The 13,499-nt window shown below is 34.7% G+C and overlaps 1 protein-coding gene across 6 annotated transcripts in view; it reads right to left on the bottom strand.

The window, feature by feature from the left end:
• Nucleotides 1-1,904: 1,904 nt before the first annotated feature.
• Nucleotides 1,905-13,499, bottom strand: part of CDC27 (cell division cycle 27) — a 51,758-nt gene continuing 40,163 nt past the window's right edge. For 4 of the 6 annotated variants that reach the window (XM_020883168.2, XM_020883297.2, XM_020883446.2 and 1 more), the window contains exons 15-19: nucleotides 10,656-10,773; nucleotides 8,653-8,781; nucleotides 7,543-7,617; nucleotides 6,200-6,356; nucleotides 1,905-4,964 (exon numbers count right to left, since the gene is read on the bottom strand). In XM_020883168.2, the coding sequence (XP_020738827.1) occupies nucleotides 4,882-4,964; nucleotides 6,200-6,356; nucleotides 7,543-7,617; nucleotides 8,653-8,781; nucleotides 10,656-10,773 (562 nt within the window). In that variant the 3' untranslated portion in view covers nucleotides 1,905-4,881. Of the gene's footprint in view, nucleotides 4,984-6,199; nucleotides 6,376-7,542; nucleotides 7,618-8,652; nucleotides 8,782-10,655; nucleotides 10,774-13,499 lie in introns of those variants that run through there. The other 2 variants (XM_070479587.1, XM_020883602.2) reach the window with 2 other exon arrangements.

Raw genomic sequence — 13,499 nt, 5'->3', positions numbered from 1 at the left:
GTGGTTACCAGGTGGCACTGGTTGTAAAGAACCCACCTGCCAGTGCAGGAGACATGACATAGGTTTAATCCCTGGGCCAGGAAGATCTCCTGGAGGAGGGCATGGCAACCCATTCCAGTATTTTTGCCTTGAGAATCCCATGGACAGAGGAGCCTGGCAGGCTACAGTCCATAGGGTGGCAAAGAGTTGGATATGACTGAAGTGACTTAGCACCCACCCACCACTCTCTTGCTCTACAATCATAGGCTTATGGTGATAGCAGGATCCCTACAGGAAATCTTTCTTACAGGTAATTTGAAGTTATAGTATTTTCTTAATAAGAAGGCATGAACCCTGTATAGTTTTGTTTTACTTGATTTAATGGTTGTTTTGGGAGATGGACAGATTTGTCATCAGGTAAGTATCATTGTTTTCCAGCCCTAGGAGTCTCAATATACTTTTCTTATCAGACATAAATTTTAGCACCCAATCATGATTAAAGTGATGAGAAAAAAAGGTTTAATTGTTCAGGGTGACACAGCAACTAAGGGGCAAAGTCTACACTTCCTAGATGTCAGCTTAGTGCTTTTTAAAAATAAACGATTAGAAACCTTAATTCTACTTCATTGTTGTTCTTTGCTCCATTGCTTACTCATTTCTTATTCTAATTCCAGTGAAGCATTATGCGTTTGGATTTTCTTCTCAAATACAGCTTTTAGCCCCAAACTGAAAATTCCATCTTCAGGGTGCTGAATGAAAAGAATGCTTGTGTTAGGGGAAACTGATAATTCAGAATGGAAAGAAAATTGAGGATTTAAAATTTTCTACTTTAAAGCAAATTCTAGTCACTCAAGAAAGGGACACTGCTTTCAATTTCAGTGTAAGAAGTACAGAGACAGGATATACATATATCAAAGCCTGATCAAAGGATTAAACATTTAACAGATCTTAATCTATGGCTAGTAATAAAGTAACCTCTGTAAAAACGGAACTTCTATGATACTCAATTTCAAAATGCTAGGGAGGACACTTGACAATTAACATTAGACATGATCTCAAACTGCCAGAGAAGTCCAAAACTAAATGTTCTGAAGATACACTAATGTCAAGTGTCCAGCTCTGCCACTGAATAGCTGAGAGTCATTTTCTTTTGTAAAATCGAGTAGCACTTACCGTATAGGGTTGAGGACTGAAAATATTGTACACAAGGCAAGTAAAACAGGACACACGACAAGAACTCACTAAACACAGCTGTTTAGCAAAGTTTGCATTTCTGAACCTTCACAAAACCGTTAATTACAGGCTAAACAAAGAATATTTCCTACTTAGACTTCTAGTTATCCCTGTCCTGCTGACAGCAAATGACCAGTCCTAGGACGGTTATGGTCTGAGTCATCCCCTAATATGCCCAGCACACCTCACTTTATGTCTTTTTCCCTACCACAACCCCTTCTTCAAGTCTGAGCAAAACCCTTCAGCCCTCTACAAGATATCAAGCTAGAGTAAAATTTGCTCTCTATACTCTACTTCTTTCAGATCTTGGTATTTAAAATGGATTCTAATTAGAAAAGAGCTTTGTGTCCTTTTAAAGGAATTTCAGAAATCACACAATTGAGAAATAAGCAGTTGACTTGCAAAATAGCAGCTGCTGGCAAGGGGCTTTTGTAGTTTGGGAAAAATACATTCTAAAGTTACCAATTTTTGTCATGATATTTATTTTGAAATTCCAAATAATACTAAAAAAGGTGTGAGTTTTAAAATAAATAAATATATATTTTAGATGACAGTGTAGGTAAAAAAACAGAGAAGCATTGCTCTAGACTTCTGTGGAACATAAAACTATAATCTTTCACTATTTTGCTGTGCTTCACTATCAAAATACAGGTGGCACAGCTCTGATATAGCTTTAATGACTTGATTATGAATTGCTTTCAAAAGTAATTTATTTGGATTTTCCATATCCTTTAATGAATTGCAAATATATTAACAGAAAAGACTTTACCCGCCCCCCCCAAGACTGTACAATTTCTGAAATAAGTCAGGAAAAGCAAAAAAAGAAGACACAAAATTACATTGTTTCAATGCATATATAACACACACATCACACCCACACTTGCATTTTCCCAGGTTTTCACAAAGAAAACAGGTCACCATATTTCTCTTGAAGGCCCATACTATACTCTGGCTAAACAGAGACTTGCAAACTTTTTTCTTCAAAAAGAGCATTTTTAATAGACTAAATACTGGTTATCACTGAGTTTTTGTTTAAGGTACAACAGCAGCATGGTTCAAATATTACTTGCAGTTCTTGGAAAAAAATAAAAATTTCAAAGTAATGAAATACAGAAAAAGTAGGACCACCTTTCATTATTTTGAGTACCTTTGTTCTCTTGAAAAAATATTTCCAACCTTCTAAAATCCCAGAGTTAAGAACCATTTCCAAGGGGGAAAAATATCCAATGCCACAACATAACTTCTGAACGAGTGTGTGTGTGTGTATACACACGTGTGAAAGGCTTAAAGAGAAAAAATGATGTTGAAGTACTTAGTATTTCTTATTTCCTTCAAAATACTTCTGAAATTTGAAGCAAACATTTCGCTTGATTAAAATGCGTATCTTCTTCTGGTTATTTGATCCCCATACTACACAAAAAAGAAAGAAGAGAAAGCCAGAAACAGTAAGTAGGGAGGAAATGCTTCCAACAGCTAAATGACTTTGAAAGTGGAGGTGTGAGGAAAATGCAATCAGATCAATCCTGGGCTGATATCGATCAACCAACCATCTCCATGCTGTGCCTCCCGCAACTATCCTTTTATTCTTGGTCTCAAAATTAGTACCAGAAAGACTTACTTCTGGCACAGGACATAAATTCCTACTACACAACATAACTAATTATACATCAGCAAATTGTTTTCTGAGCATAGCTTTCTCCAAGCTCTGTAACAAAGAGCTCAGATCAAAGCTTTCTATGAAACTCTATATTTGATACTGTTATACAGCTGGCTTATGATTTGCCAATTAAAAAAAATAAAAGAATATAAAATTAAATATTACAGAACTAATGGATAATAAAATGGAATATTTGTTAGAATTCAAGTGCTAGCCTTGGGGAATCCTTAATGATATTCATTTACACCCAATCTTTCCTTTTTCTTTTTTTGTTTAGTCCTTTTTCTTATAAATTATTTTTTTAGGCAGCACATAAACAGATTTAGGTAGGAAATTTTGTTAAATACCTCTCTGGCACCCCAATACCCAACCTAACACTCTGACTTGAATTAGTTTATAATGCAATTTAATCCGTATTCAAATAAGCAGATTAATAGTAAATGATAGAAAATTACTGAGACTACGGGCTAAAATTTCTCCACATCTTCTGTAATCCACCTTATTTTCACAGCTTGACTAACAAAATACAGGTAACCAGTAGATAAGTTCATCCTTCATCAAATAATCCACAACAATAACTGTAGGCCTGTCATTTGTAAGAAACTATAAATTTGTTATATTCTGATATTGGCACTTAATAAAATGTTAACAACTAAAGTTTCTCTAAAAATTTCAAACATTACAATAAAGGAGATACACAATTTAAAACTTTAAATCAGTTACTGTGAAATTCCAATAATTCCCATTTTATTATGCATAATTAGATCTTTAAAACTGTGGTCATTCCCCAAAGACATCAATCTATATTATGATAAACTCAAGAGAGAACTTGTCTCCTTCATAAGAGTAGGTGGTTTTTTGTTTTTATTTTTGCAGCTAAACATTTCTAATATTCTAAACCAAATCACTCCCAGTACATGTTTTGGTGGCTCACACTACTGGAAATAATCTGAAGCAGAGAGCAGAAAAGAATGGAAATGACCTCACCAAAGGTAACCACACTTTCTTGCACCTTGCTTAAACACTTAAGGAAAGTCAAAGGGATACCTGTCTTGAACAAATATAAATTCAAGGTTATGGTAGGATTCTGATTGTATTAAGGCTTTCACTATCATGATCTCTTAAAGTCTTTCCATTTAGTGTTCTCATTTGATTCTTCTGGTGAACTTATATTGTTATTAAGAGCCTTGTTTTGGCTTTTCAGTGGGCAACCCCTCTATCATCTCTGAAAGTTAAAGGTGATCCCACAGAGCTCAAAGAGAAGAGGAAAAATGTTAAGGACCAATTTTAAAGTTTGCAATACCAAGATAACAATGATCAACACTTTGAGGCAAGATGAATAAATTAAAATTCTTGGTTAGACATTAAAGTATTCTTGCCAAGAATAAGTGTACACTGTATGGAGGAATATTGATTCCTACATATGAGTCCCTATATGCTCATTATATTTGTTTATGGGAGACATTGAAGTTTAATTTACATTCCTTGGCAATCAGGTTACTCTGTTATAGGCAATGTCTTTTATTGTTCCATCTGGCACTTGCTAACACCATTCTTGAAGAACCTAGAAATGAAGGTCAGTCACTTTGTTTATCAGGAACAGAACCAAGTAAAAACAAATTTTTGGAAAAACGACCAAGAGATTCTGGTTCATCACTATTTTCCATATCTAATGGTTCCTTCAGGATAAAACATAACTCTTCCTTCCATGATAGCTTTCCAACAAAGGGAGATTAAAGAAAAAAAAAAGAAAGAAAGAAAAAGAAAGTTTCCCACCCTATCCCCGCTAAACTGTCATTCATACTGGTGAAAGAGCCAGTCTTGTTAGCAGCTAAATATTGCACTGCCTTTCATTCTGTGTACAGTCAGGGTCCAATGAAAGTGGCACACTCAGGATATAAGTGATGGATGATGACATTGCTGGCTCAAGAGTGAAGACTCAGTATATGGAAGGACAAGAAACATGTCAGCACAAGTCACACATCCAGTTGCAAAGGTCTGATTTCCAGAAGTTAAAATTCATCACTTTCAGCTGCATGAAGTTGTGTGTCATCTGCATCAGTCATGCTGCTCTCCTGGGATTCATCTGTTCCCACTTCAAAAATAAAAAAAGTCTACAGTAAGGTATCTGAAAAATATTTTTTTTAGTTCATGAAAATAAGTAAAGAAAACTATTATATTCAGAGAGATAAGACCTTAAACAAAAGCCCTTAAAAATCCTGATATCCTTCAATAAAATGCAATTCAAGTTCCTTATTTTATAGCATGTCTGAGTATTTTATTGCATTTAACCATTAAGAGTTTTAACTACTAAAACTGCCTCTCCCTAATTTCTTACTCCCTAACCTAAGAATTGGGCTTTCCAGGTGGTGCCTGTGGTGAAGAACCAGACTGCCAATGCAGGAGACTTAAGAGATGTGGCTTTGATCTCTGGGTGGGGAAGATCCCCTGGAGGAGGGCACAGCAACCCACCCAGCATTCTTACCCGGAGGATCCCACAGACAGGGGAGCCTTGCGGGCTGCAGGCCAGAGGGTCGCAAAGAGTTGGACACACTGAAGCAACTTAGCACGCACTCAACCTGAGAATTAGAACTATTCTCTAAGACACTGAAAAAGACTGACATTCCACCCAGCTGTTGACTTCACTTTGGGGATAGTCCCTGTTAGTTCACAAAAATATAAATATATTTCTGGAACAAAGGCTTCTTAGTTTATCTCATCAGAGGTCTCTCAATTCATATTTATCTGCCTTTTAATTAACTGATGTATAGCTGACTTACAATATTATATTAGTTTCAGATGTACAATATTTAGATTCCACATATGTGAGAGTTACACAGAATTTGAACAGCCACTACTACAGATCTTTCAATACTTTAAAATGTGCACAAACTTATTATTCATTCACTTAGCACTTAAAAAATGTTTTCAACATAGTCACACCTATCATCTTTTCTCCCCCTACCACATTCCTAGGAAGCAGATAAGCATGGCATTAGTTACATAGATTGAAGTTCAGGTAAAAATCAGCAATAGATTTGTCAAAATCACACAGCAAACTAGATTCAGAACTGAAACTAGTTACCTGGCTCCATATGCACACTGTTGTTATATTACCCTGTTCAATTTCCCTAAAATTTCATTTGGTATAAAAATCTACTGTGTTTAGAAATAAAATTCTTATGCAAAAGGCAGCTTTCTGAATATTCAAAAAATTTTCCACTTTATTCTGTGCCATAAAGAAATATCTGTTTCCTCTGATACGGTGTTTCACTAGCTTTCTGGTTTGAATAATCACATATAGACCTAAGTCATACGGATGATACTCACTAATCTGTTCTTCTTGGGTTATTGGCTCTTCATCATCTGGAAGGTAGCGTTTATCAATCGCCTCTTTAATCTGGTTATTGGCTCCTTTAGGATCTAAATCCATAGCCCAAGAGAAATTCATCAGGGCGAGGTGCGTTTGACCTAACTTCTTGTAAACCTAAAAATAAACAGCAGCACTACATTTTTCATTAAGTTGTAAGCTTCATCTATAAAATCCTAAACATTTTAAATTTAAATTAGGTTCCTGACTGATGTGTTATAAGTTCATTCTGAAGAGTAGGACATTTTCATCCTATAGAAGAATTCATACCAACTTTTGAGTTCCTTTTAATATATTCAGGTATTATTTTCAGAATTCCTTGCCTGTATCTCTCAGGTACTGAGCTTCCAACACATCTCACTCTGTCTGGAACAATGACAGTGGACTATAAATTGCTTGATTAGTACTCATTTACACTGATTTTAAATGGAGTTATAACAACTCTCCCCTGATGGCTCAGTGGTAAAGAATCCACCTGCAATGTAGAAGTCACAGGAGACACAGGTTCGATCCCTGGGTCGGGAAGATTCCCCTGGAGGAGGAAATGGCAACCCACTCCAGTATTTTTGTCTGAAAAATCCCATGGACAGAGAAGCCTGGCTAGCTACAGTCCAAAGGTCACAAAGAGTCAGATACAACTGAGCGTGTGGTAACCATACATACAAAGCAACTCTCACCACTGTCCTTCATCCTCAGTTACTTTAACCAGTTGGCTTCTGGGGACCCAGTGTGTAAAGTCCTGACTAGTCTTGCCTCTACTGGAGAAGGAAATGGCAACCCACTCCAGTATTCTTGCCTGGAGAATCCCAGGGATGGGGGAGCCTGGTGGGCTGCCGTCTATGGGGTCACACAGAGTTGGACACGACTGAAGTGACTTAGCAGCAGCAGCAGCAGTCTTGCTTCAGAAATTCTGCAAGCCATTTTTTTTGAACTAAGACAATACTGCGGTATTATTTTTCTTCTTTTGGGAGACGTTTGAGTATTTTATTGATAACTGGAAACTAAGGGCTTTCCTTGAGGTAGTCTCAACTATGAACTCAGTATCAGTCACTGGACTGCAAGTGCTGATACACTGCCAAACTACAGAAAGATGACAGGGTGTGTGCTCCTGCTTCTTCATTAGGATATCTATCACCTTCTTACCTGTTAATAAAAACTAAATCCATGATTTATTTCCAGAGTATATAGTTCAGAAATCTAGCTGAATTTGCTCAATAGATGGTGCACAATAAAACATTATATTTGTTTTTCAAAAGTTAGTATCTGTTATGATAGAGTTTAGAACCAGGGCCCCAATCTTTACCTTTCCTATTAAGAAGTAAACGAGGGATTCTTTGGGAACAATTTGTTTCAATTCTTCAAGTTCTTGTAAAGCAGACTGAAAAAAGCAAAGAAAAACACAGTAGCAAAATTTTTACAGTTCTGATTAAGCAAGTGATTTTATTTAATTTCCCAAATCATCTTAACTAAAGCTTATTAGATCTTAATCAAAGTACTACCTTGCTTCATTAATCCTTGTGAAAATGCAAGAAAAATACTTATTACAAGAAGAAGAAATGGCAGGAATTCACTCAAATTCACTGAAAACATACACAATTCTCAACAGTTTGATTTTCATTTCGGAGGCAAGACATTGCAGAAGCAGTCAGCAACTTTTCTTATGCCCCCTTTCTAACCTACACCTAAATCATGTATCAAAGTAAGCCTGATAATCTGGCTGAGCCCCAAGCTGGTACTCAAAAATGACTATAACCATTTTGGCCTGGACAATGGGTCAGATTAGAACATGGGTTTCTTGAAGCAATATAGGCTTGATTTACATGGCAGTCCTGGTAGGTGAGGTGGCTTATGCCTTTAAGATTAATAAAATCCTTCAACTGAAGAACCTGACCACACAGCAGATTAAATAAAAACTTTTAAAATTTTGTACAATGAAGCAAAAACAGGAAAACAAATGCTGAATTATAATTATAGTACACTTCAAAGAGCAAGTTAAAAATTGTTAAATGTTTATTAGATTTAAAGGACATTGTAAAAGGCAGAACAGTAAGATTAGACATCCACTTCTCCATAAATCAGAGCAAGACTCCATGGGGTCACAAAGAGTTGGACACAACTGAGTGATTAACTCTCCCTCTAGGGGAGTACTAGATGGTAAGCTATTCAAGGGCAGGAAATATGGTTGCTTCATTTGCCACTATATTCCTGGTGTCTGACCCATCCTTCCTGTGAGTATGTCATGAAGAAATACAGGCAAAAAAAGAAATAGCTTTTAAAAGTGGGGAAATAAACTATTTAAGATAAAAATTCATGTATAAATAACTTTGTTTATTTAAAAAGTGGCAAAGCTTAAATAGTACTATGCTGAAGACTGTTAAGATACATATATTATATATATATATATCTATCTTACCTTATATTTTTCATTTGCAAATAAAACTGAGGCTCTGTGAAATTTGCATAGAGGGTTCTTAGGATCAATAACAATGGCTTTGTTTAGGGTATCCAAAGCCTTCTCAGATTTTTTCAGTGCATGCTGAACCTATAAGAAATAAAGATCCTATTAATGTTTCCTTTTGATATTTATGAGGAAAGGTAAAAACCAAATAGTGTGACTCAAAAACAACACAGCTCCCAATTCACCATTACTCTCCATAATGATAATCAAGATTCTATCTTTAGAGTAGATATTTGGTTACCTTTAAGCCTAAAAGACAAGAAAAACCTTAGTCTTTCTTCACAAGAAAATCTGTACTATTTTGTTAGATAATACATTTTAACAGACTTATTATGGCCCTCTAAATATTAGACTTCTCAAAATTTTTCAAGAACCCCTAGGGGTTTTGGCTCTGAAACTTACCAATCTTGTTTTACTCAGGATAATTACACTTTTACCTATTTGAGGAATTTGCTTTAAAAATAAATCTTCTGCTTTACATATCTGAAAACCATTGATCTGTATTTCTGGGTAGTAAGTAATTTATTTCAAATAACTTAAAAAAAAAAACCAAAAGCAAACCCAACCAAGTCTCATTATTTATTCATGTGTACTGACATTGCTATGTTCATTCTTAGATTATATATTAAAAATAAATTTCAACAGGCTCAGAGACATAGAAAACAAACTGACGGTTACAAAAGGGGAAAGGGGGGTGAAGGAGGAATAAATTAGGAATTTAGGATTAACAGATACAGACAATTATATACAAAATACATGAACAATAAGGACCTACTATATAGCACAGGGAACTATATTCAATACCTCATAATAACCTATAATGGGAAAGAAATCTGAAAATGAATACATATGTATACATACTGAATCACCTTGCTGAAACTCTGAAACTAACACAACACTGTAAATCAACTATACTCAAAAAGACAAAAAATAAAAACAGGGAAACTATAGCAGAGAAGTAACCTTTCCAGTTCTTAGAACCCACAGATTACACAATGCTTGACTATGGCCTTTAAGAAAGCCTGCTTTTAAAATGTTCAACTTCACTAAAAGGTAGCAAGAGATACTCAAGTTTGGTTTAAGTAAAGTGACAAAAAAAATCTTTGACGTATTTTCCCTATATCTTTTGTACAGTATCTAACTGTAAAAGTTACCATGTCAATTCTTAAGAAAATCATTATAAAGAGCTAGAATTCTGCCCCCAAAATGAAAAGCGAAATTCCAAACTCATATCATTTTCCTTATCCTGTATGCTTGTTCCCACAAAAGTCAAACTTGCAAAGAGAAAGAAAAGAGGAAAAGAGGGAGAGGGGAGAAAGGTGAAAGGACAAGAACAAGAACTTAAAAAATGTTCCAAAAAAAAAAAAAAGTTCCAAGCTTTCAGAGAAATTAGTAAATTAAGATTTTAAAAAACAAACATACAAAAACAAAACAAAACAAAACAAACATACCCGTTCTCTTATCCTATCAAAGTACAACTTATTATCACATACAGTAAAAAAATATATAAACATAAAATTGACCATTCTCACCACTTTATAAGAATTTTAATTAGTTCTAATATATCTATACCACTCAGAGGCTAAAATACAGGCAATCATTTGCCTTAAATTATTAATTACTTAATTTAGGAGCTAAATATTAACATGGAAAACTGCTTTCAAAAATATCAAGTATCTCATATGAGTGTTATAATAACCCTATGAGCTAGGCAAGATGGTATTATTTGTCATTCACAAAATAGAAGCTCAGAGAAATTAAGTAACTTGCCCAAGCAATGAGGGTACTCCAGTGATTTCTCTTTATGCCAAGCAAAAAGGTGATATTTTTGGCTGTAAAAGAATCCAGGATATTGTTTCAAGAATAACAATAACAAAGAACCCCAATTTTCATTACAGCAATTAAGCCAATAACATTCCAAAAGGGATTAACTGAACAATACTTAGAAAGCTACTTACTACTCCAATGTGGCAAAGCAAAACTGAACTTTGAGGGTTGATGTCAAGTGCTTTCTGGAAATGCATTTCTGCAAGGCTGAATTTTTCTTGCTTGTAATAAATCATTCCTAAACCATACCTGAGAGTTTAAAATAAAATACAATTTTAAGGATGTGAAATGCTAATTTAGTTTAACTAATAAAGGGATATGTATGGAATGTGGCATTTTAATAAACCAGTAGAAAAATACTGATGGTCTTAGGGTAGGCAAAATCTGTCATGATAAAAAACTGCCCAAGTGTTTTAGACAAGTCACTTTTATAAGTAAAAACAATCCAGTCAATCAAACAATAAATCAAATAAAACTATAATAACTAGAAAAAAAGAAACCACATCCTTAGATCTACCACTACAATCTAGATTTAATAGCTAATTTTTACTGAGCGATTATCATGTGTTTGCCGATAATTAAATTCTTTGTTTGATTTACTTTATTTAATCCTAGATGGAACCAAGGAGATAGGTACTGTTATCAATCACATTTTAAAATAAAGAAACTGAAGCTTAGAGAAGTTAAATAACTTGCTCAAAGTTATACAGCTAATAAGGGTGGGTAAAGAATCAGCCTGCAATACAGGAGCTGCAAGAGACCTAGGGTTGATCCCTGGGTTAGAAAGATCCCCCGGAGGAGGAAATGGCAATCCACTCTAGTATTTTTGTCTGGAAAACTCATGGACAGAGGTGCCTGGTGGGCTACATACAGTCCACAGGGTAGTGAAGAGTCAGACATGACTCAGTGACTAAACACACACACAAGGATTCTATTCAGATCCTCCCTTGATGATTCTAGACCCTAAACTCCTAATAATGCTACTCCCATATTATTTGTCCAAATGCACATATATTTTATACTATGATTAAAGTATGCATAGTTCATGGTCTGCTTCCCCTCCCCCCACTCACGGTATCAAAAATATGCTCCTATAGCTTTCAAAACTTATAGACTTCAAAATTATAATTTTTAAAGGCTTCATGTAGACATCAAAATTAATACATCTTAAAGACTATGCAATGATATATTAAGTTGATACACAGGTATGTTTTCTGAATTTTCAAAACATCAAATATATTGTGACCAATTTACATTAAGGATCCCTCTGGGTGAAACTAGATAATAATGAAGGGGAATAGTCAACAAATGATTAAGAAAAAAGCACAACAGTATACTGTTTATTATTATAATTGTGTTAGAGGTCAAGAAAATGTATGAAAAGTTCTGTGCTAATAATGGTGAAAATGGAGATAACTAAAGAAAGACTACTCACCTTGGAGTTGGAAAAATAAATTTGCTTAGTTTAGTTAAAACTGTTACCTGAATAACTCAATATTGAAAGTCTTTCCAGTAAAAGCTTGCTAGTCTGAATATACCTCCTTTTCTTTAATTGCAACAATTATTTTTATAACAATTTTGATACGGTAAATTTTGTTAAGAATGCAACTACTGAAATATGGCAGAACAGATAACTACACGTTTAAGAAACAACTCAAGTCCTATTAAGAACTGAGCTCTGATGGATGAAAATGGAGCCCATTATACAGAGTGAAGTAAGCCAGAAAGATAAAGAACATTGCAGCATACTAACACATATATATGGAATTTAGAAAGATGGTAACGATAACCCTATATGCAAAACAGAAAAAGAGACACAGATGTACAGAACAGACTTTTAGACTCTGTGGGAGAAGGTGAGGGTGGGATGTTTCGAGAGAACAGCACTGAAACATGTATATTATCTATAGTCAAACAGATCACCAGCCCAGGTTGGATGCATGAGACAAGTGCTCGGGCCTGGTGCACTGGGAAAACCCAGAGGGATCGGGTAGAGGGAGGTGGGAGGGGGGATCAGGATGGGGAATACATGTAACTCCATGGCTGATTCATGTCAATGTATGACAAAACCCACTACAATATTGTAAAGTAATTAGCCTCCAACTAATAAAAATAAATGGAAAAAAAAAGCTGTGGTACATATACACAATGGAATATTACTCAGCCATTAAAAAGAATTCATTTGAATCAGTTCTAATGAGATGGATGAAACTGGAGCCCATTATACAGAGTGAAGTAAGCCAGAAAGACAAACACCAATACATTAAAAAAAAAAAAAAAAAAAAAAAGGAACTGAACTCTGAAAATATCACAGAGAACTTTATGTGAATGTTGGCAAGCTTGACTGTTTAAGTGGTCAGCAGAAGCTAGTACTCATCAGGCCATCTTTCAGGCAATGTTAACAACTTAGAAATGAGATAAAATTCATTAACGAACACATATACAAATCAAAAAATATATTTCAGTAACCTAGTGCTTCAGATTTAGAAACTGCTATAATGATTAACCCTATCATAAATAGATTAACCTTCCTATTCATCTACTTACTCACAAGTATAAAAAAGTAAAACAGGTATAACTTAAACAGGAACATTCTTGATAAACTTAATAAACTAGAACTAATACTTAATAAATCTGCCAAAGAGCAACAACTAATGGATAGTTTTCTATGTTTATTTTCTATCTTCCAAAAGGTAGCAGAAATTACCTATTGAATAATAGAAAAGAAGAATTATACTGTTATTATAATTATGATAGAGAAAATTATACTGTTCTTCTCCACAGTCCCAACCATTCTCTATTTTCATCACCATTTTAGTGCTCTAACAAAAAATAACACATCAAAGTAACAATACCAGATATTAATACTTGCAAAAGTTTAGTAGGAGAAAAAGTAGAAACTTCAATATAAGCATCTGGAATTCTAGTGGCATTAGTTAAGAGTTTGTTAAAGGTATAAATTTCACATAAAAAAC

This window comes from Odocoileus virginianus, chromosome 17 (assembly GCF_023699985.2).
Source record: "Odocoileus virginianus isolate 20LAN1187 ecotype Illinois chromosome 17, Ovbor_1.2, whole genome shotgun sequence".
In the NCBI taxonomy this organism is placed as follows: Eukaryota; Metazoa; Chordata; class Mammalia; order Artiodactyla; family Cervidae; genus Odocoileus; species Odocoileus virginianus.
The sequence above is the reverse complement of the archived record's forward strand: the minus strand, read 5'-3'. Positions and strand labels throughout refer to the sequence as shown.